The 25,845-nt window shown below is 36.5% G+C and overlaps 1 protein-coding gene across 1 annotated transcript in view; it reads right to left on the bottom strand.

Annotated features, from left to right (window-relative positions):
- Positions 1-599: 599 nt before the first annotated feature.
- Positions 600-25,845, bottom strand: part of LOC123526459 (DNA repair protein RAD51 homolog A) — a 65,092-nt gene continuing 39,846 nt past the window's right edge. The window contains exons 8-10 of the mRNA XM_045305620.2: positions 20,904-21,033; positions 13,476-13,597; positions 600-11,905 (exon numbers count right to left, since the gene is read on the bottom strand). Coding sequence (XP_045161555.1) covers positions 11,782-11,905; positions 13,476-13,597; positions 20,904-21,033 — 376 coding nt within the window. The 3' untranslated portion in view covers positions 600-11,781. The remainder of the gene's footprint in view (positions 11,906-13,475; positions 13,598-20,903; positions 21,034-25,845) is intronic.

Here is a 25,845-nt window from a genome sequence, read left to right as displayed (position 1 = left end):
GATTTCATGGAAAAATCGTTTTGACATTTATATGTTAAGATCAAAAGTGAAATATGGCTTGAAGAATATTTACATGATTTTTCTATGATTTGAGCTAGTGCCTAGTTTAGACAAACATTCTGACAAAGCTTTATGAAGATCAAGTTTACAAAGAGACCTTTAGAGTGTATGATGTGACTGTGTGACCTAGTTCTTGGCCTCAGGTAATCAGATTTATAATTTACCATTTTTTCCATAGATTAAGAGAGAAACATTCTAAGAAAGACTAAGTAGCTTCTAAAGTGTGAACAAGGTGTCTCTTATGATTTTAATTAGTGACCTATTTTAAGATCTGAGGTTAACCAGTTTCAAAACTGAACTAGATTTTAGATTAGAGTTTAATAAGACCAAAGGTAAAACCAGAATATTGTTTCAGGAACTTAAAAAAAAAACCCCACCACCCTTATGCAAACCAGATTAATAGTTTTCTCCCTTTGGTCATAACAAGATAGGAACCAATGATTTCAAGCCTGGGTACCTTACAAACATGGTTGACATGTACTTTTACCGGACACAAATAAATACCTGTATCACTTAAATACAAAGATTAAATAACACAATTATTTTCCACAAAATTATTGCATTATTTATTTTGCTATATTTACAGATTTGTAATAACATTTCATTCCAATAATAAAGAGCATCACTTTCTATGATTCTATAACAAAACTAAAAAAATCATAGTCAAATACTCATAAGTGATTCATTCTGTGTGTTATGGACGACTTATTCCACTTATAACGAATGTGTGATTGAGGTTGTTAAGTATCAGAATAATTCACTCAAGGGTACCTGACTCTGTGAAATATAATAATACAACAAATGACAGTTTGAAAGGGACATGCATCTAGAATAAAGTATTTTTTAACAACTGGAAAGTGATTTTATACGTTTGTAAATGTAAATTAAAAGTAAAGACAAAGTGAATTTAGTGGGTTCTATGAACTGCTAGATAGTGAAAAGATGCTGTAAATTCTACTTTACAGCTATATCCAAGACTTATAATTAGTTTTGATTATTTTATAGGTCTACTAGACCCAACTTCATACAGGAAACATGAACAACAAGAGCCCCCCCCCACCCCCCTCTCCCCGCATGATGGGTTGTCCCATTTTCAGTCTCGTGTCCACATTGACCTTGACCTTTGACTTACTAACCCCCAAAACAACAGGGGTCATCAACTTCATAAGCCCAATTATGCTGTCAAGTTTATACATACTGGGCCAAGTGGTTCTCAAGTTATTGAGTGGAAACAGTTTTCAAAATTCAGGCTCCTTTGACTTTGGTCTTTGACTTACTGACCCCAAAAATATTCAACTTCATAAACCCAATCCTGCTATTAAGTTTGAAGGTTCTGCGTCCAGTGGATCTCAAGTTATTGAGGAGACACCCTTATAATGTTCAGGTCCCTTGACTTTGACCTATTGACCCAAAAAATAAATAGGGTCATCTACTTCATAAGCTCAGTCATGCTTTCAAGTTGGAAGTTTCTGAGTCAAGTGGTTCTCCAGAAATTGAGCGGAACCGTACTGACCAAAAAAAAACAATAGGGGTCATTTACTTCATAAGCCCACTCATTTTATCAAAGCTGAAGATTCTGGGTCAAGTGGTTTTCAAGTTATTGAGCTGAAACCGTTTCCAAGGTTCAAGATCCTGTGACACTGACCTTTGACATACTGGCCCCTAAATGGTAGAGGTCATCTACTTCATGTGCCTACTAATGCTATCAAGTTTGAACATTCTGGGTTTAGTGGTTCTCAAGTTATTGGACGGAAACCATTTTCAAGGTTTAGGCCCCTGTGACAACTTTGACCGGACTCCAAAAACTATAGGGTTTTGAAGGTTCTGGGTCAAATGGTTCTCAAATTATTGGGTGGAAACTGTTTTCAAGGTTCAGGCTCCTGTGAGCTTTGACATACTGACCCCAAAAACAATAGGGTTCATCTACTTCATAAGCTACCACAACCATGCTGCCAAGTTTGAAGGGTTCTCAAGTTATCAAGCGGAAACCATTTGCTCTACCGACCAACAGGTGCAAATCAATATATCCCCTCTTCTTTCAAGAGGGGTACAATTACAACATGTAGTTAAAGTAAACCTAAAACTAGAGCTATCACTAAAAGTGATGAATGTACCCCCCGAACGCACTGACACAGTACATTGCAATTTGACGCACACAAGATTGCATAATCATGTAGACTGTATGTATATAGACTGTATGTATACAGTTTAGTAACAAAAAACAAAGTCCCATAACTATGCAGAATATTTATCTAAAAGAATGTAACATGCACCATGCACAACTAGGGTTGGTACTGATCACTTGTGTGAAGTTTCATTAAATTGTGTGCAAGGGTTCGGAAGATTAGGTGCGCACAAGACTGCATATGCAGATTGTATGTACATAGTATGTTAACAAGAAACAAAGTCCCATAACTCTGCAATTTTTGTCGTTGAAAGAACCTAACATGCCCCATGCACAACTACTGTTGTTACTGATCACTTGTGCGAAGTTTCATTAAATTGTGTCAAGGGGATGAGGAGAGATGGTGCGCACAAGATTGTGTCTATGTATATAGTTTAGTAACAAAAAACAAAAATCCCGTAACTCTGCAAATTTATTTTCTGAAAGAACCTAACATACCCCATGCACAACTACTGTTGTTACTGATCACTTGTGTGAAGTTTCATTAAATTGTGCCAAGTGGATGAGGAGAGATGGTGCGCACAAGATTGTGTCTATGTATATAGTATATTAACAAAAAACAAAGTCCCATAACTCTGCAACTTTTTTCTGAAAGAACCTAACATGCCCCATGCACAACTACTGTTGATACTGATCACTTGTGTGAAGTTTCATTAAATTGTGTCAAGTGGATGAGGAGAGATAGTGCGCACAAGATTGTGTCTATGTATATAGTATAGAAACAAAAAACAAAGTCCCATAACTCTATAAGTTTTTTTTTCTGAAAGAACCTAACATGCCCCATGCACAACTACTGTTGTTACTGATCACTTTTGTGAAGTTTCATTAAATTGTGTCACATGGATGAGGAGAGATGGTGTGCACAAGATTGTGTCTACAGATGGACAGACAACCTGAAACCAGTATACCCCTCCTTACAACTTTGTTGTCGGGGGGGTGGGGGTGGGGGGGGGGGGGGTACAATTAACAAATTTATGTATTTATGTGCATTAACAGTACCATGCATTATGTTTCAGGATTTTCAACATTTGAAATCAGTATCTAATGCAAAAATGGGCATAGGATATGTCTGAGATGTACATCTGGACACATGCCCCTTTGAAAATGTTTGCTAGTAAATGTATATGGTTATAATATGCAATTACATATTTCAGTTAATTTCTACAACATACCATGATACAATCAAGCTGGTTATTATTAAACACCAGTTAACAACTGTTTTATCTTAAGAGGGCTGTAGAAGGAAGTAGAATATTATTCTACTCACATACTTTATGTTTACCCTGTACAAAACATTGAGGCTAAGGAAAACCTTAGGTATAATGCTTCACTGACAATAACAAGGTGGTTCAATTAAAATGATGTATCATACAATCCAGCTGAGTGCTGAAAATCAATTTATTCACTTTTCTATAATTAAAGCTGATGACATGCATATCATCTAGCTGTTTTATTGCTATGTAAATTCACTTTTTTTCATGATGATTCTGCATAATTAAAATCTGTATAGTATAAAATCATTTCATCATTATAAATGTCTGATTTATCTATTCACCAAAACAAATTTCTTTTTTATTCTAACAAGAGCTGTCTGTAAAGCAGTCAATGGAAGACTATTTGAATTGTTGTCCAAAAAGCAGGAATATTACCCTGTTAAAATATCTATAGAGTTTAAATCCAGTATCTGCATTAGTTTTGGAAATAGTAACTTGCATGCAAAACTTTAACCAGAATTTTCTATGTCCAAAAGGGGGCATAATTTGGCCAAAATGCATGTCACAGTTAAGGGACTTGATGCTATCACCTAGTTTCATAAATCCGAAGACACATGTGAAGTTTCAATTGCAATATCTGCATTAGTTTTGGAGATAGTAACTTCACAGTGTATAGACTCTCTGTACGCCCAAACGGAAGTCGCCAATAACTAGGCGTTCATTTTCGTTTTTCAAATTTTTGGAAGCTGTCGGTAGTGAGTATTTTTATGTTTTTCTTTGGCTCTTTGAAATAAATATTCTTGTTGTATATATTTTTCAATGTATGATAAATGTCTCTGCAACAAACTGCCGTTAAATAGACATTAACACATGAAATTAAAACGTATTTTCATCCAAAACCCAGCAGGTCAAAGCAAAAGACGATACATTCAGGCTAAAAATGCCCATTATTTAGGAACTGCGAGTGAAATACATGTCAGAACCGCTTCCGAATGTTAAATTATAAATCCATGCAAGTGAGTTTATACCTACAAATATGAATTTACAATCCTGAATAGTTTAAATATTGTTTAATTCAACATGCATCTGAATTATGCACTGACCGCCTAGTCGCAAAACTTTCTATAAAACTGTCCCACTATTCGCCAAAACACTGTACGCCTATTCAATAAAGAAATGACGACGTGTTTCGGCTTGTAGGCTCTATACACTGTACTTATTGAATTTATAAATATAAGTTTTGTTTTGTATTTTACTTGCGACAGTGAAACAGTATTTATTGGTCTGTTTCACCAACGATGTCCTTGTCTTGGACAAGAAATATAATCTGTGTACGTGTTTCGGTTAACATACGAGAAAAATATACATGTTGTATATTTATTCCGCTCAGCTTGACAGGACACTGTTTTTTTTTCCTTTGTATTTTCAGCTCGACTATTCGGGGAATAGCGGTGCTATTCTACTCGCCCCGGTTTCGGTTAAAGTTAAGTTTTTCGGCAACCTTTTTTCTGTCACATCTTTTTCTTGTTTTACTTTTGCTTATACTTTACTGTAACTTCACATAAACATTGTGCAAACAAAGCCTTTTTATGCAGGGACTTCCCATTATACCCAAGGTGAATGTCACTCTGTGTTGTTCTTGAAATTTTTCTCTTTTTTTTTTTTTTTTGTTTTTTGAGTTTAAGCTCCGCCAACAGACAAACGCGCTGTCTATATGAAAACTTTGTACAATCAAAGTGTCCAAAACGAGTCCGCTCATATACCTTCCAAGACGGTGGTTAGTTATACGTGTAGAACAACTGATGTAAACGTAAGGAGCCAGGTCATTTTCATTTTGATTTGTAGCGATTACTGCAATAATTATTAATGCAAAAAAAAACAAAAAAAAAAACTGGATATTAGCTTCAATCTGCTTGATTTTGACTGATATCAACTGTGACTTGGAGCCGGATGTTAAAATAAACAGAAATTACCAATAACCGCGCCGACGGCAGCTGTTTCTTCTGTGAATGATGATAAAGTTCCCGAGGTAAAGTTCGAACAAGTCTCTGAAATGCCGGAAATGGATCAAACACTGAGTTGTGCCACGTAACGATTATATGAATGATGCGTTAGTGATTTATGTGTAAAGAATCTAGTCATTATTACAAAAAATAATTTCAAACACTATGCAGGTTAGAGTTTATTAGTACGCATTTACCAAATTGAATTAGTCGCGCGGCAGTGCCGCGCTAGACTAAATTGATTTGCTAATTACTTACTAATAAACACTAACCTTTACGAAAAGTGGATTCGAAACTGCAGTAATAACATATAAAATGGTCCGTGACTGTTACAAAAACGAAAGATATTATAACTATTACTTTTTAACTGTTGGTTATCATAACACAAAGTCAAATTATTGAAATACATGAATGAAAAGAAGTTCTGAATAGGTGTACAGTTTTTCGACTAAGCGTTCAGTCCGGATTTTAGAAATTGCGATTAGTGGGCCAGTAATGTATCGACTAGTGGGACAGTGTAATCGGCATATATGTCTCAGAAAAACACATTTTCCTACAAACACATTCGTTACCATAGAGCCATGCTAGTATTTATCGATGCGTAAAATATTTATCTACGAAGTAGCAAAGGTTTTAATTCTTTGCAAAAGCTCAAGATATATGCATTTCAAAGAATTGATAGTTTTATTACAAAATCGAACAAATACCCACACGTTATTTGATTTGAAATGAAGTATATTAAGAGTTTTAATAGGCGTGTTTGGTATCTACGTAAACAGTAGCTCTTAAACAATACGTTGATTAAAAGTACACTTACTTTATACGATATTAACGAAATAAACAATGAAAATCCAAGCCATCCGCGACAGCAAAACTTTGTGTTTTGATTTCTGAACGCCTAGTTTTTGGCGACTTCCAGTTGGGCGTACAGGGAGTCTATACACTGTGAACTTGCATGCAAAACTTTAACAAGGATTTTCTAAGTCCAAAAGGAGGCATAATTTCCCAAAAATACATGTCAGGGTTATGGGACTTGACCCAGTGAGGTTGGTAATTGACCTAGAAAAAATAAGTTTCAAAGCTATATGCCTTTAAGTAACAGCATGCAGGAATATTACCCTAAATGTTAAAATATTTATTGAGTTTAAATCCAGTATCTGCATTAGTTTTGGAGACAGTAACTTGCATGCAAACTTTAACCAGAAGTTTTAAGTTTAAAAATGGGCATAATTTGGCCAAAATGAATGTCAGGGTTATGGGACTTGATGCTTGGAGATAGTAACTTGCATACAAAACTTTAACCAGGATTTTCTAAGTCCAAAAGGGGGCATAATTTGGCCAAAATACATGTCAAAGTTATGGGACTTGACCAAGTGAGGTTTGAAATTGACCTAGAAAAAAAAAAAAAGTTTTATGGGGCTATCACCTAGTTTTCAATTCAATATCTGCATTAGTTTTGGAGATAGTAACTTGCATAGGATTTTCTAAGTCATGGTTCATACAGGACTTGGCAAAAAAAAATTCAAGGACTTTTCAAGGACTTTTTAAGGACTTTTTATGGATTTTCAAGGACTATTTTAATCGCTTTAAATCTTAAATTACAAAACCATTTAGGCTCTTCATAAGGCATTATGACAGAAGAAAAGTTACAGAACAGTTTTATTTTCCATAAGCTACAATAGCATATCTTAACCTTTATGAGATCTTCAATGGGATTACCTTTTATGAGCTATATTTGCCTGTATACATACTTAGTACATGTTTCTTATAGGTCTTTCAAGCTCTCAAGACTAGTTTTCAATTTGTCCTCAAGGGACTTCACTTCTTGTTTTCGCGTGTGATTTCAACGCACTTTCTCCCATAGTTCCGACATCAATGAGTTTATCAGATACACTTATGCTTGTCTGACTTAAACTCCTTTAACCACGATGAATAATCATCCTGTGTAAGCCATTTATTCGCGAAACTACATTTATTTTTTGGGCCACTTATTGTTGTTGTTGATAAGTCACGCTACAATGACCTTGCGCATAATATTTTAACGTTGTGAAAATCGCTATTCCGAATCTAACTTCCGTACCGAAACGGTGTTCAACTAGCGTTCCCTCCGTGGGTGTGCATGTATTTTTATTTTACACCGTTTTTTCGCTCGTTTTGACTTATTTATTATTTATTTTTTGTATTTTTCCCCTACAATACGTTTGCACCCCAGTTTTTAGCAAAATTTAAGGACTTTTCTACCTTTTTTTTCAAAATTCAAGTACTTTTTCAGGGGATTTTTGGAAGAAAAAAATCAAGGACTTTTCAAGGACTTAGGATCAAATTCAAGGACTTTCAAGGACCTGTGCGAACCATGTAAGTCCAAAAGGGGGCATAATTTGGCCAAAAAATATGTCAGAGTTATGGCACTAAACCCAGTGAGGTTCATAATTGACCAAGAAAAAGAAAAAAAAAAAGCTATATGCCTTTAAATGATAGCCATATGTACTTGCATGCAAAAATTTAACCAAGGTGTGACGCTGAAGCCGGGGTGAGTAGAATAGCTAAAAAAATTGGAAGTTTACAATCATATTTATAAGCTTTAAATTAATCACTAAGTGTTCATTTCCACACGGTATTTTCCATAGTAAATATTTGCTACTCTGAATACAATTTCATAACAAGAGCTGTCCGTAAGACAGCCAAGCTCGACTATTCGAAATATTGTCCCAGAAGCAGGAAGTTAAATATCAAAAGAGTTTTAAATTCAAAAGGGGACATAATTTGACCAAAATGCATATCAGAGTTATGGGACTTGCTGCTATCAACTAGTTTTATAACCCCGAAGGCACATGTGCCTTTTAGTAATAGCTGTATGTACCTGCACGCAAAACTTTAACCAGGATTTTCCAGTCCAAAAGGGGGCATAATTTGGCCAAAATGAAGGTCAGAGTTTTGGGACTTGGTGTTATCAACTATTTTTATAACCCCGAAGACACATGTGAAGTTTCAATTCAATATCTGCATTAGTTCTGGAGATAGTAACTTGCATGTAAAACTTTAACCAGAATTTTCTAAGTCCAAAAGGGGGCATAATTTGCTCAAAATACATGTCAGAGTTATGGGACTTGACCCAGTGAGGTTGGTAATTGACCTAGAAAAAGAAAAAATAAGTTTAAAATCTATATGCCTTTTAGTACTAGCTGTATGTACTTGCATGCAAAACTTTAACCAGAATTTTCTAAGTCCAAAAGGGGGCATAATTTGGCCAAAATGAAGGTCAGAGTTTTGGGACTTGCTGCTATCAATAAGTTTTATAACCCCGAAGACACATGTGAAGTTTCAATTCAATATCTGCATTAGTTTTGGAGATAGTAACTTGCATGCAAAACTTTAACCAGAATTTTCTAAGTCCAAAAGGGGGCATAATTTGCTCAAAATACATGTCAGAGTTATGGAACTTGACCCAGTAAGGTTGGTAATTGACCTAGAAAAAGAAAAAATAAGTTTCAAAGCTATATGCCTTTAAATGATAGCTGTATGTACTTGCATGCAAAAACTTAACCTAGGTGTGACGCCGACGCCGGGGTGAGTAGAATAGCTAGACTATTCTTTGAATAGTCGAGCTAAAAAACTATTTCTGTACCACTGCATTATCTGATGTGTGCGATCAATATTTCGCAAAATTAAGAGTCAGTCGAATTAAGCTACAGTGAAACACCGCTCGCTCGAGCATCGATGACTCGAGCACCCGGGCTCGCTCGAGCAATTCATGTGGTCCCGGCCGATTTCCTTCTATTTTCTATGTGAAATTACCATGGCTGAGTCGAGCATCGATAACTCGATCGCTCGAGCATGACACCTGGTCCCTGTGTATTAATTTACTCTTTGATGCTTCTGGCTAACTCGAGCAGAGGTGTCAAATGTTTTCACAGCTTCGGCAATCAGAATGTATCGGTTAATTTAAAATTTTCGCACGCCGTGAGAATTGCATAGTCTATTCCCCGACTATCCTAAATGTTTGTTTGTCGGTATATTTGATATGATAATGAGATTAATTATTGATGAAAGGTTGAAGAAAAGTTTTATTGATCAAATATTTACCAATTACTGTTTGCTTTAGATTAAAGCAAGTATGTTATTACTTATTACATCATAGATAACGTTTGTAATACGTTTTTTTTTTCTTGTCACGAGTTTGTTATTATAACGCATCACCGGTTCCTCTGCAAATGGTGCCGATGACAATTGGTAAAATAAAACTTCAATTTTCTTATGTTGGTCAATGTTTGGGTCGCTCGAAACCATGGATAACTCAAGCATTTTGCTCATCCCCTTGCGACCTCGAGCGAGCGGTGTTTCACTGTATTATAGAAATCTGTAAAATTTTTTCTGAAAAGAAACTAAAATCAGTATTTTTCCTAAGGACTTACTAACACAAAACGGAAGTAAACACTTAATTAATGATGCATGTACTTGGTTACGGTTTTACAGTTAAAACAGAACAATTCTTTTTTACACTACATCTAGCATTTTGTAGTAGGATCAGCCATAGGATTGTCTGACATAATTCTGTCTGTAAACACAATTAAGATGCATCTAATGCACATTTAACATATAATTTTTTTCTCTGGCTTGCACTGATGCAACAGTAATCCATTACTGTCATCTGTTTTATCCTGTAATTAACCTGTCTGTGTCACTTTGCCCTAAATAATATTAACTGTATCATATTAGCACTGTCTGCTGAAGTACAGTTTTTTGTATAACTATACTGTATTACAAGCCTTCACATTTCTACTTCACTGGCATGAGGACAAATATAGAACAGCTGTAGCATCAAAATAAATAATTACACACTGCAGGAAGTAAATGAATATCTTCACTGCAATAAAATTCAACTGTTCTCCTCATATTGCATGCTGCAAGGTGACCAACCCATGTGACTTTCAGAAACTGTACAAACAGAGAAAACAAGAGCGCCGCCAAGCGGGGCAATATACGCCCGAAGGGGTAAAATCAAAGGATGGGAGTAAAATTTCAAGAACTTGACTGTTGAATCCCAAAGGACAGGAACAACAAAAAGAAAAAATTCCAAAAATAAAAATTCAAGTCCAAAAAAAAATTCTTACCAGGTAAAGTTATGTCAAAATACATCTAAAAATTGGATGTACCATCCATGTTGTACCACAGAAAAGTGGTCTCGGTTTTTCCCTACTGCCAATAATAAAAAAGTTTCAAAAAAAGCTATTTATAGTAACAAAAAAAGGGAAGTAATTCAAAATTTTTTTTTGTAAGAGAACAAAAAGGGATCTGCCAAATAAAAATAAGAGCACTGCAATGCACAGCAATATACACAAAGCAAAGTCATATATGACCTCTGACCTCTAAGTGTGACCTTGACCTTGAAGCGAGTCATCCAAAACATGCGCTCTGCACGTCGCCTCAGTGTGGTGAACATTTGTGCCAAGTTTCTTTGAAATCCTTCAAGCAGTTCAAGAGTTACAGAGCGGACACAGAAAAGTCATATATGACCTTTCACTCCTAAGTGTGACCTTGACCTTAAAGCTAGTCATCCGAAACAAGCGCTCTGCATGTCATCTCAGTGTGGTGAACATATGTGCCAAGTTTCTTTGAAATCCTTCAAGCAGTTCAAGAGTTACAGAGCGGACACGAAACACACTCATATGACCTTTGACCCCTAAGTGTGACCTTGACCTTGAAATGAGACATCCAAAACATGCGCTCTGCACGTCATCTCAGTGTGGTGAACATTTGTGTCAAGTTTCCTTGAAATCCTTCAAGGGGTTCAAGAGTTACAGAGCGGACATGAAATTGCTAATGGACGGACAGACAGACGGACACCTAGACCATAACATAATACGTCCCTTCGGGCGTATAATAAAGTGTGTTGAAGACAAAGAAATGAGTGCTTTTATCCACACAAAGCACTTGCCATCAGTTCTCAGTAACTTCATGGACCAACTGTATAGATAACGTACACATTTTTGCTGTTGGGAAAAGTACAAAGAATTGTTTGCGGAGGAAAGCACTCATTTTTCTGTCTTCGGTGCTCTTTGCCTTATGACAATCTGTCAAGTGATAAGGAAAATATAGGCTAAATGCTTCCTGAATCAGGATATTTTCTCTGTGTGTATGATATCCTTGTCATATGGGATGGCCACCCTGATGTTGGTCACATGATAAAGGCCATCAACTTCCTGCACTCTATCTGCATGCCAGTAATCTTTGAACACAACATTTCCTTTCGAATCTCAGAAAGAAACATTATCTCACTAATGTAAGGAACTGAATTATGCCTTCTGTTCAAAACAAAGAATCAGTCTTTGGCATCTCCTATGCCATCAGCGTTTATTGCAAACATTGCCTCTGCCTCTGGCAGACATGGTGAATCGTAAATCTTACAAATTCTTGTCTCTCCTCTTCCTTTTCTAAGGTATAATCTATAGGATAGAATAAAAAAAAGATAATGATATCATTAATTTTAAAAGGTATTGACAGGAAGTACTGACAGGCTATCTTCAAAATTAACAAGAGGGTCATAGTTGCCCTAAGACGCCCATTTGACACTGACTACCTGACTATTTATATGTATGATACACTGAATGATGAATGGTCAAACTGGTGCTTACCATACAAAACAAGAGCTGTCCGAGGACAGCAACACTGGACTATTCAACAGCCTTGTCAATTGAATGAATACAAAGTAGAAAAAGGGGCATAATTTTGTAAAAATGCAAAACAGGGTTATGGAACCTGCACAGTGCTTATCAGCTCTTGACAGTGGACAAGTGTGTGATGGTTCAATCCAATCCCATTAGTGGGTACCGAGATACCAGCATACATACAAAACCTTAACCTGTGCAATGTAAGTCAGTTTATCACAGTGAATGAGTGTGTGAAGTTTCAATCCATTCCCACAAGTGGTTTACATACAAAACCTTAACCGAATCGGGACACGGACGCCGACGCACGGGCGAGTCCAATAGCTCTACCTATTTTTTGAATAGTCAAGCTAAAAATAAAACAGGTCATGTGCCCCCATTTGAAAAAATTTCAGGGAAGATTGTACAAGGACACCACAGAGCAAGTTTAATGAAGATCATATTTGTTAGAACAAGATATTTATATGCTTTTCTATTTTTAGCTCTAATGGTACCTTTCGAGGGCCAAACACCCATTTGTGTAAAAGGCATGTTTGTATTTAACGAAATGGTACAAGTACATAGTTAGGTTTATATAAATATCAAGGCTCTAGCTATTATGAATTCAGAGAGGAAGATAGTCAAAGTTTCTTTTATATTAGCCTATAGTTTATAAATGTCGCATACATGGGCATGGCCATTTTTTAACTTAAGGCAATAATTTGATCAATTATGGTAGACAGTCAAACCCTGATATCACACTCCAAATTTCCAAGAAACATTTGTCTAAAATTGTTTTAAAGTTCCGCCTGCAGTTTCTGACAAGAACATCAATATACACATAAAGGGAAAAGTGACAAAGTCCCCTAGCTGTTAAACGTGTTGTCTGAAGATTTTTCTATTTTGAGCTTTGGCGGCCCCTATATGCAACCAAGCAGAACTGTTAGAACAATTTGGTAGAGGACAAACCTACCTTGTTGTAGAGGCATGGAATATAGTCTATTTTAACAAACCTACCTTGTTGTAGAGGCATGGGCTATAGTCTATTTTAACAAACCTACCTTGTTGTAGAGGCATGGGCTATAGTCTATTTTAACAAACCTACCTTGTTGTAGAGGCATGGGCTATAGTCTATTTTAACAAACCTACCTTGTTGAAGAGGCATGGGCTATAGTCTATTTTAACAAACCTACCTTGTTGTAGAGGCATGGGCTATAGTCTATTTTAACAAACCTACCTTGTTGAAGAGGCATGGGCTATAGTCTATTTTAACAAACCTACCTTGTTGTAGAGGCATGGGCTATAGTCTATTTTAACAAACCTACCTTGCTGAAGAGGCATGGGTTATAGTCTATTTTAACAAACCTACCTTGTTGTAGAGGCATGGGCGATAATGTTTCCTCCAATTGGTTTCTTTGGATCTGCAGAGAACATTGCAGCTCCATCAACTTGAGCAACTACTTGGTTTGTTATAACTACAGCCACACCAAACTGAAACAACAAACCTATACATCATGTAAAACAGATCGAAAAATAGAAGGTACCAGAATATAAAACGTTGAAAAATACAGAAAAACATTACATGATTGCATATATTGTATAATCGACTCAAAAATAGCACTGTAACAGAAATATATCTACGGACTCTAATGCTGGTTATTGCATGGAGAGATAAATCCACAAAAGTTAATTCATATACCGGTACATGTACCATCTTATCTAAAGAGTCCTTTACCAAGAGCAAGCATACTGTATAAAACTAGATGCCCACAGGCAACATGTCGAGCCTGCCCTTTGACCTCTAACTGTGACCTTGACCATTGAGATACATTCCATCTCATTGAGTTAAACATTCATACCAAATATAAAAAAGATTCCTCAATGCATGTGAAAGTTATGGGCCGGACAAGATCTGACATGACTTTTGACCTCCAACTGTGACCTTGAACTTTGAGATAGGAACCTGGGGTTTGCATATGACATTCCATCTCACTGGTTAACATTCATGCCAAATATAAACAAGATTGCTCCGTGCATGTCCAAGTTATGGTCCGGACAAACGAATCCAGACGGACACACATACACCGAACAACCATTTGGACAACTATGTCTTCGCTTCTGCAAGTGGGCTCATCAGAAAGATAATACTGTGAAATCATTTAATTTCATGGACATGAAATTTCGTGGTTTTTGTCAAAACGGCAATTTCGTGGGGATATGAATTTGTGGATTTCAACTTTTGAATATAAAATGAATGGGAATTTTACTTGTTCGTTGGGATTAAATTTCGTGGATTGGCTCAACCACGAATATTAATGATTTCACAGTAACAGTTAATTTCTTGAGCTATAAATAAGGCTAATCAAGCAAAACAACTTGGCCTACAACAAAACAAATTTGGTGAAGATCTATTAAGTGGGTTTATAAGAAACTGTTTAAAGTTTTTTTTCTATTTTTAGGTATGGCTGCTCTCAAATACAGAAAATGAACCAAATGGAAAACCTTAAGGATGCTACTGGCCATGTTTAATGATCCATCAAGTGGTTCATAAAAAGAAGTTTTCAAGTTTTTTTGTTTGTTTGTTTCAGCTCTGGTAGCCCAAAAGTTCAATAAAGTGGAACCGTTTAAATAAACTTGAGAAAGGTCCATCCAAGGATGCTGCAGACCAACTTTGATGAAGATCCATTAAACAGTTCATGAGAAACTAGAATGTGTTCATAGGACATTGATGTCCTATTACATCATGTTAGGACATGGAAGTTTGTTTCCTGCGAGTAAGTAATTACATATTGTAATGGACAGGTCATCTTGTTATACTAAATGCTTAAAAATTTCTTCTATTTTTATTAATAGTGACCCTAAATACAAAGCCAGTACTTCATATAAGCTAGTAAGTCAATCACAGTGAAAAACAAATCTGTATTTAGTACAAAAAATGTAACCGATTTGGCTAGTTATTGAACTCGGCCGAGGTCTCATGGTCAAACACATTTTGTTCAAGTTTGGTGAAGATTGGATGAGAAATATTCGAATTAGAGTGCGGACAAGAGTAAAAAGATCGATTTTTGGTAATTCAAGGGCCATAACTCCAAGTAGCCTGGACCAATTTGGCTAGTTATCAAACTTGGCCGAGGTCTTATGGTCAAACACATTTTGTTCAAGTTTGGTGAAAATCGGATGAGAAATGTTCGACTTAGAGAGCGGACAAGAGTAAACAGACGGATTTTTTCGGTAATTCAAGGGCCGTAACTCTAAAATGCCTGGACCGATTTGGCTAGTTATCGAACTTGGCCGAGGTCTCATGGTCAAACACATTTTGTTCAAGTTTGGTGAAGATCGGATGAGAAATGTTGGACTTAGAGTGCGGACAAGAGTAAAAAGGTCGATTTTTCGATAATTCAAGGGCCGTAACTCCAAAATGCCTGGACCGATTTGGCTAGTTATTGAACTTGGCCGAGGTCTCATGGTCAAACACATTTTGTTCAAGTTTGGTGAAGATTGGATGAGAAATATTCGAATTAGAGTGCGGACAAGAGTAAAAAGACCGATTTTTGGTAATTCAAGGGCCATAACTCCAAGACGACTGGACCGATTTGGCTAGTTATCAAACTTGGCCGAGGTCTTATGGTCAAACACATTTTGTTCAAGTTTGGTGAAAATCGGATGAGAAATGTTCGACTTAGAGTGCGGACAAGCTTTGTGACAGACACACACACACACAGACTGGAGTAAATCAATATGTCTCCCACACCACTGTGTGTAGGGAGACATAATAACTCTAAGGGAAATTGACCAATCCCAAAAAAAATTTGACGGGCATCATCCCAGTATGTTGGTTCATGTTTATTTCAAGCTAGTTACTGAGAAATGGCTGCGGATGGACGGACGGACGCACAACGCCATTTCAATACCCCCCTCCCGATTTCATCAGCGGGGGATAAAAAATATTCCATACATAACTGATAACCTTTCAGCAGTACATTATTTACATAGGCATATTGGCTAAAGTGCCAATATCCTTACGAAAGCAGAATTCATTTTTTTGACATTTAACACAAAATGGCATTCAGGGAACTGAGAAAATATTCTCACTGCTTCGAGGTCAGTGTGGGCAGGAGTAGTCAGATTGTATAAATAAATATTCTTCTGCCCTAGAAATATCTTGGAATACTGCAAATTGGAAATGTTACAAAAAATAAAACCTGCATTAAAGGTGGATAATCAGATTTTGGCCATGTAACGGATTTGTTCGAAACTTTAGCATCTGATCATTTACACTCATTTATGTTCACTTAACACTTAATACAAATTAGATTTTCACTGGAGGTATTTTTAAAATTTCATTTTCCTATCCTGGTTGCCCAACCAAGATAGAGTTATTTTATCATAAGTATAAAGTACTTATGTAATGTATTTAGATGGAATTCATTAGAAACGCAAGTTTGAAAAATTATTATTACCTCCCTTTGCCTATCTTGGTTGCGCAACCAAGATAGATTGGAAATAAATGAATTCAGAAACTACACACAGCTTTAAAACTTGCATTTTGGTTCAGATTGTTCAATAGTTGATATGTCTATCAAATGCAAATGTAAAACTAGACATTGTATAGAAATAAACAGAAATACCCAGCTATTTACATACTTTCATATCAAAGGGGAGTAATTACAAAATTTTATAAAAATAATAAAATATACATTTCAAATAGGAATCTAACTCTATGTAATAGGTCTTTTTGTTCCTTAAATAAGTCTCTATCAGAATATACAAAAAGTAAAAAATGTCATTAAATGTTGATTAAATGTGACTGACCACCTTTAAATGATATTCAGATACTAGTTTGAATTCTGGTGTACTGAATGTTTGTGTTTGAGAACCTTTTCGAATTTGCACTCCTAAATGCCAATTTATCAAATTGTTCGTATAAAATTCAGTTTCAGGTTTAGAAACAATATACGAGCCGTGCCATGAGAAAACCAACATATTGGCATTACGACCAGCATGGATCCAGACCAGCCTGCACATCCACGCAGTCTGGTCAGGATCCATGCTGTTCGCTTTCAAAGCCTATTGCAATTAGAGAAACCGTTAGCGAACAGCATGGATCCTGACCAGACTGCGCGGATGTGCAGGCTCGTCTGGATACATGCTGGTCGCAAAGCCACTATTTTGGTTTTCTCATGGCGCGGCTCATATTTCACTGAATCATGAACTTGCTGATCTGAGATTCTAAAGTTAATAGGGTAGTCTGTTTGTTTTGTGTTTCTTGCTGTTTTACAACAGTATTTCAGTTATGTAACGGTGGCCAGTTAATCTAACCAGTGTTCCTGTATCTGTACTAACATGTTCTTCCCATTTAAGTATCATCATTCCATGATCTATCAGAGATGGAGGACAAATTGTTTCAGACATGTCTTTTATCCCTCGTCACAGAGAACATATGCCTTGCTCAGGGATAGAACTCACAACCCCATGATCCATAGACCTGCACTCTCCCTACTGAGGTAAGCAGGTAGATGCTAGAATAGTCTGAGGCACAGCCATATCCCCTGCCACTTTTTTTCAACCGAAAGGGAGATTAATCAGAAGTCTAAATAATTTGAACAATCTTGGTTGAGGATCAAATTATTCTGAAGTTGTGAAAAGAATTTTTTCTGAAGCTCTAACAATATACACACAGTGAGGTGAAGACATCCCAGAGCAGCACTTTAATGAAGCAAAGTTATTCAAACTGTTGTGGTCAACGGCCATTCAAGGAAAATTTGGTTGCGACAATTTCAAAATTGGATCAGGGCTGTTCCAGGAAAAAAGGCCTGGGGGGTAGGAACGAGCTCCAATTTTTAGGGGACCACCTATAGAATTTTAATTGTTTTTGGGGGACCACCAACAGAATTTTTATTGCTTTGATACCCCCTACCCACATAATTTTAATTATTGGATCTGTGTGAATTTTGCAGTCAAGATGTTTTCATTTGTATTTTTTACATGTCAATAACTATGTAAATAAATTCATTTTATGAATATAACGTCAATAAAAGATATCAAACATAATTTCTTGACATGTATGACAAAGTAATTGCATTGATGTGTTGTTGAATTCAACCTACTTATTTCACCATCAGGTACATTTTGCCATTATTTATATTCTAAAACAGTATTCTGACACCTACAACATGGTGATGTTTCACAACTGGGGTTCTAAGGACGTCATAATGAAAATGAGACTTTCTTTAGGGGAAAATAAACCCATTTTTAGGGAAAAATATTAGCTATTTTTGGCAAGGGGAAACAGCCTTTGATCAGCTGCAAAAATAACAAAAAAAAAAAATTCTCTGTGATTGGAACATTTATTGTTAATATTTATAAATGATTTTTTTATTGTTCAACATGCATGATGTACACAATATGATAATTAGACATTACCTAGTATAAGAGTAAGAGATAGAAGCAGATTGCTACAGAGAGGCTATCATCACAACTGTACCGTTTCGTGTACCGTATACCGGCATTTTTCCCTGAGCGTAAGAAAACGTTGATCAAATTAATAAGTATCAAATTCGCATTATTGTCCGTGATAAAAATATACTCACATAGAAAATCTCAAGAAACATTTTTATATGTTTTAGTGTGCAAAATACCCCCCACCAACAGAATTAAAATACCAATTACACCCCCAACCAAGGAAATTTAAATACCAAAAATACCCCCCACCTAGAGAAAAAAAAAAGGTACTCGTTCCTAACCCCCCAGGCCTTTTTTCCTGGAACAGCCCTCAGTGGTAAAGGGTTTGTTTTCAAATGATTTATCTATTTTTTTCTTTCTTTTAGTTGAGTTTAGAATCACATCTATACAATGTAGGTCAAACTTTTTGAGCTTTAGATGATGGGGGCAGACCCCAGGTGCCCCTCGGAGCATTATTTCTGGCAGGGATGGGCACCTGGGTAGAACCTCAAACCTTCCATAAGCCTGTTAGTTTCCTCCAATGAAGAATTCTACTCCACCCCACATCAAAGAGTGGCAACTGATTCAAAGTCAGCAACCGTAACCAATCGGCCACTTTTCTATTTTCAACTTGAACACCTTTGAAACAGGACCAAGCCAAATTCCGCCTACTTCAATCAAATGATGTCAGAGAAAATAATGCTTTTTGAAGAAAATGTTGAAGGATTTGACTTATGACAATGTGTGCTCACCCCTGCAGCGTAGCTAAAAATGTGCAGTAGTCATTATTTTGCTTAAAATCATTGATACCAATTTAAAACATTAGTGGCCCCAACCCCTAACCTCACAAAACAAGAGGGCCAAGATGGCCCTAGGTCGCTCGCCTGAGAAACACACCATAACAGTGTAAACATGTTTGATCTAGTGATTTCATGGAAACAAATATTCTGGCCAATTTTCATTAAGATTGGACCAAAAACGTGGTCTCTTGAGTTTAAGCAACTTTTTCTTAGATATGACCTAGTGACCTAGTTTTTGACCCCAGATGACCCATATTCGAACTTGACCTAGATTTTATCAAGGCAATCATTCTGACCAAATTTCACGAAGATCAATTGAAAAATACAGTCTCTATCGCATACACAAGGTTTTTCTTTGATTTAACCTAGTGACCTACTTTTTGACCAGAGATGACCCATATTCAGTCTCTATTGCATACACAAGGTTTTCCTTTGATTTGACCTAGTTTTTGACTGCAGCTGACCCATATTCAAACATGACCTAGATTTCATCAAGGCAATCAATATGACATAATTTTATAAAGATCAATTGAATACAGCCTCTATCACAAACACAAGGCTTTTTTATTTGACCTAGTAACCTAGTTTTTTTTTATCCCAGATGACCCATATTCGAACTTGACCTAGATTTCATCAAGGCAATCATTCTGACCAAATTTCATGAAGATCAATTGAAAAATACAGCCTCTATCGCATACACAAGGTTTTTCTTTGATTTGACCTAGTGACCTAGTTTTTGACCCCAGATGACCCATATTCAAACTCGACCTAGATTTCATCAAGGCAATCATTCTGACCAAATTTCATGAAAATCAATTGAAAATACAGCCTCTATCGCATACACAAGGTTTGTCTTTGATTTGACCTAGTGACCTACTTTTTGATCCTAGATGACCGATCTGACCGAGATTTCATCGAGGCCATCATCCTGACTAAATTTCATGAAGATCAATTGAAAAATACAGCCTCTATCACATACACAACGTTTTTCTTTGATTTGACCTAGTGACCTAGTTTTTGACCCCAGATGACCCATATTCGAATTCGACCTAGATTTCATCAAGGCAATCATTCTGACAAAATTTCATGAAGATAAGTTGAAAAATACAGCCTCTATCGCATACACAAGGTTTTTCTTTGATTTGACCTAGTGACCTAGTTTTTGACCCCAGATAAACAATTTTCAAACTCGACCTAGATTTCATCAAGGTTACTAGGTAATCATTCTGACCAAAATTCATGAAGATCAGTTGAAAAATACAGCCTCTATTGCATACACAAGGTTTTTCTTTGATTTGACCTAGTGACCTAGTTTTTGACCCCAGATGACCCATTTTCGAAACTGGCCTAGATTTCATCAAGGTTATTGTTCTGACAAAATTTCATGAAGATCAGTTGAAAAATACAGCCTTATCGCATACACAAGCTAAATGTTGACAGACAGACGCTGGACATTGAGCGATCATAAAAACTCACCTGAGCATTGCTCAGATGAACTAAAAATGTTGGGAGCACAAAATTGGTTTAAACAAGCTCAGGTGAGTAAAAAACTTTACCTCATCAGCTAGTCGTAACAACATTCTGAGAAACCTGGCAAGATGCATTTGTCTAGCAGACAGTTCGCCTCTCCCGGAGTAATCTGTTCTGTACAAAGCTGTAGCACTATCTACTATCAACAGAGCATACCTGCAATTAAAATCAATTAACAGATGAAGTATCTTTTAAAACACAGGTCATGGAATTTCAAACATGAACATACAGTCGACATCGTACTTGCGGCCACCTCTATTAAGTGACTTTTTTATTAAACGACCGGTCAAAATCCCTCCCGGACGTTTTTAGTACAAGAATTCATTCCATTAAACGTTTTTTTATTAAATGACTAGCGACCACATTAATGTAGTCCCGACCGGTAAAATATTCGATAAAAGTACTATAAAGCAACCAGGTACCAAATTCCTGCCGGGCATTACTTCACCTGTGTAATTAGCGAGTATGTTTTGATGTTGGTGATGACTGATGATGATAATGGCGATGATTTTATTGTATAAAACAGAGACAATACATGACTGTATACACTTTGAAATATATATACAAATATGTATGTTCATAATAAATACAGTTACATTAACAGTTAAAATAACGTTTCTCTCCACCTGATTGAAATTCATTAAGAGACCACTTTTTAGCAGTCCCTTGGGCGGTCTCTTAATACAATGACGACTGTATACATACATGTATCACATAATTATAGAAGAAGGAATCATAAAGTTCAGATATGAAGATCACTTCATTAATAATTATTCTGACAGATCAATATATATCTGACATTCCATTTACATTAAACCTGATTTGTTTTACATAGGAATTGAAGATTTTTTTATACTGAAACAATTTATTTGCAGATACAGCAGGGCAAGGCCATATACAGGTAATGAGGTTTTTCATCAGGTTGATTGTATTTGCAGTATAAAGCTTGTTACAATTTTTTCTTACATGAGCAAACTTCATGCTATTAGTTTTGCAATGCTTCTATATTTCAAGTTAAAGATATGGACTTGAAGGCTGAGTAATATTTAGCGACCATACAAGAGTTCTTCGCGTACACCGATTTTTGCAAATATAGTGGTTTTTACAAGTGTACCAGTTACGAGTAAAAATGCAAACAACGGTCTATGTCTATGAATCATTGAAATGAATGAATAACAGTCGATCATAGTCATAACAGTGATTGACAGTGAATGCTAATGACTTCCTGTGTTGCAGAAAGGTATTTAGTTTTTAACTGTAATTTCCTTTCAATTGAATTCCTCTCAAAACTTGTAAAGTTATTGCTTAAATTTGGACAAAGCTCGCTGTCTTTGCCGTTCGCATGCTGCTAAAAGGGCAAATATTAAAGATTCGGTGTAAATTATATTTCACTGGTACAACCAGTTAGTAAGTTCATATTCTAAGAAACATGTCAAGAGAAATTTGGGCAGCTTTGACTGATAAAAATGTTGGCAAAATTATATTACATTTTTTCTTTATACGAAAATTGCCAGTGTCTACTTGTAGCAGTGAGCACAATGCCCTACTTTATAGTGCTGCCTCACTGGAATATCACGCCGCAGACACGTAATATGAAATCCCACCTAGTCACCTTATACTGACACAGTGCTGACCAGTCCTAGCACTATCCTCTTAATGCTGAGCGCCAAGCAAGGAAGCTACTAGTAGCATTTTTTACGTCTTTGGTACGATGCAGCCTGGGATCGAAGAGCTTGTAGAACACGAAATGCCCCCTTGATGCATTCAGTGACTGCACAAGGAACAGAAATTATTTGGTCACTGTGCACTGGACGTTTAACATACTGACCTCAAATCAATAATTATGGGTCACTTACCAGTCATAAGTGACCTCCGTATCAAATCTTAGACCAAAGCATTCTCTAGTTATTTGGCAAAAAAAAAGTTCTTCTGTTCTGGGTCAATGTGACCTTGATCTAAAAATTAATAGTGGTCATCTGCGGTCATGATGAACCTACCTATTAAGTTTCGTGATCCTACGCCCAAGCGTTTTCAAATTATCATCCAGAAACGATTTAACTGTTCCGGGTCATTGCGACCTTGACCTTTTACCTACAGAATTCAAAATCAATTGGGATCATCTGCTGGTCACGATCAACCTCCCTATTAAGTTTCGAGATCCTAGGCCCAAGCGTTCTCAAGTTATCGTCCGGAAACGGTTTAAATGTTCTGGGTCAATGTGACCTTGATCTTTGACCTACTGACCTCAAAACCAATAGGGTCATCCGCTGGTCATGATCAACCTCCCTATTAAGTTTCGAGATCCTAGGCCCAAGCGTTCTCAAGTTACCGTCTGGAAACAGTTTAACTGTTACGAGTCACTGTGACCTTGACCTTTGACCTACTGACCTCAAAATCAATAAGGGTCATCTGCTGGTCATGACCAATCTCTGGATTAACTTTCATGACCCTAGGCCCAAGCATTCTTGAGTTATCATCCAGAAACCGTTTAACTGTTCCGGGTCACTGTGACCTTGACCTTTGACCTACTGGCCTCAAAATCAATGGGGGTCATCTGCTGGTAATGGCCAACCTCCCTATCAACTTTTATGATCCTAGGCCCAAGCGTTCTTAAGATATCATCCGAAACCGTTAAACTGTTCTGGGTCACAGTGACCTTGACCTTTGACCTATTAGCCTCAAAATCATTAGGGTCATCTGCTGGTCATGACCAACCTCCCTATCAACTTTCATGATCCTAGGCTTAAGCGTTCTTGAGTTATCATCCGGAAACCGATTGGTCTACGGACAGACAGACAGGCCGACCAACAGCTGCAAACCAATATACTCCTCCTTCGAAGGGGGCATAAATATCCAATATATTATGTCCCTTTGATGTTTCTGCTCTCCATCTTCAAGAAGAGTTACATTTCCTTGATCACAAAATTTTCTTTTTTATGAAAACTTTAAATGCTCGTAACTATACACTTCTGGTTAAAATACTGAGAAATATATGGCCATTTGCTTGCATTTCAAAGCTTTTTAACTTCATATCTATGATCAGAAAAAATAAAGTACTATCTCTATAATATTAGCAAAATAAATGTGACAAATTCAAGAAGCTTTCTCAAAAGAATAAGCTGTGCTAGACCATACAGTCATGTAAAATATAAATATATATTACCTGCAATATTTAGTACCATCCTATATAACAGATATTATCATTTCAAATATATTGTAAGACAGCTTGCACAGACTTTATCTAAGAATGACTTTTATGGGGCTATAACCCCATTACAGTGTCGTCAATTAGAAACTGCCAAAAAAACATGTAAGTAACCGCGGTACTAAACCTTTCTGCAAAGTTTTGTTGAAACCCCACCAGTTGTTTTAGGGAAGTTGTCCAGACAAACTTTTGTGTCAGACCGACAAAATTGACAGACAGCACAAAATCAATATATCTCACCCATATATCGGATGCTAAAATGCTTTGTGATGGCAGAGGGCTCTAACAATAATTCTGTTAAAATGGCTGCAGTTTGACAACTAACATTACCATGACTCTATCATCATGACTGCAGCCTAACAACTTACCCAGCTTCTGCAATGATGGCTGCAGCTTGACAACTAACATTACCTTGGTTCTACCATCATGACTGCAGCTTGACAACTTATATTACTTTGATTCTATCATCATGACTGCAGCCTGACAACTAACATTACCTTGATTCTACCCTCAAGACTGCAGCTTGACAACTAACATTACTGTGATTCTATCATCATGACTGCAGCTTGACAACTAACATTATCTTGATTCTATCCTCATGACTGCAGCCTGACAACTAATATTACCGTGATTCTATCATCATGACCGCAGCTTGACAACTAATATAACCTTGATTCTATCATCATGACTGCAGCTTGACAACTAACATTACCGTGATTCAATCATCATGACTGCAGCTTGAACCTTGATTCTATCATCATGACTGCAGTTCGACAACTAACATTACCGTGATTCTATCATTATGACTGCAGATTGACAACTAATATTACTGTGATTCTATCATCATGGCTACAGACTGACAACTAATATTACTTTGATTCTATCATTATTACTGCAGCCTGACAACTAATATTACTGTGATTCTATCATCATGACTGCAGATTGACAACTAATATTACCTTGATTCTATCATTATGACTGCAGCCTGACAACTAATATTACCGTGATTCTATCATCATGACTGCAGATTGACAACTTATATTACCGTGATTCTATCATGACTGCAGCTTGACAACTTATACTGTGGAATCATTAATATTCGTTGGGGACTAATTTTCATGGATTTCGTGGTTGAGTCAATACACGAAATTTAATCCCAAAGAACAAGTAAACTTCCCATTCATTTTATGTTCAGAACGAATTCATATCCCCACGAAATTGCTGTTTTGACAAAAACCACGAAATTTCATGCCCACGAACTTAAATGATTTTACAGTATTACCTCCATTCTATCATGACTGCAGACTGAAAACTAACATTACCGTGATTCTATCATCATGACTGCAGCCTGACAACTAATATTACCGTGATTCTATCATCATGACTGCAGATTGACAACTTATGTTACTGTGATTCTATCATCATGACTGCAGACTGAAAACTAACATTACCGTGATTCTATCATCATGACTGCAGATTGATAACTTATGTTACTGTGATTCTATCATCATGACTGCAGACTGACAACTAACATTACCGTGATTCTATCATCATGACTGCAGACTGAAAACTAACATTACCGTGATTCTATCATCATGACTGCAGATTTATAACTTATGTTACTGTGATTCTATCATTATGACTGCAGACTGACAACTAACGTTACCGTGATTCTATCATCATGACTGCAGCTTGACAACTAATATTACCATGATTCTATCATCATGACTGCAGACTGAAAACTAACATTACCGTGATTCTAT

This window comes from Mercenaria mercenaria, chromosome 1, assembly GCF_021730395.1.
Source record: "Mercenaria mercenaria strain notata chromosome 1, MADL_Memer_1, whole genome shotgun sequence".
NCBI classification, from domain to species: domain Eukaryota; kingdom Metazoa; phylum Mollusca; class Bivalvia; order Venerida; family Veneridae; genus Mercenaria; species Mercenaria mercenaria.
This window is presented reverse-complemented; position numbering and strand designations above follow the sequence as displayed.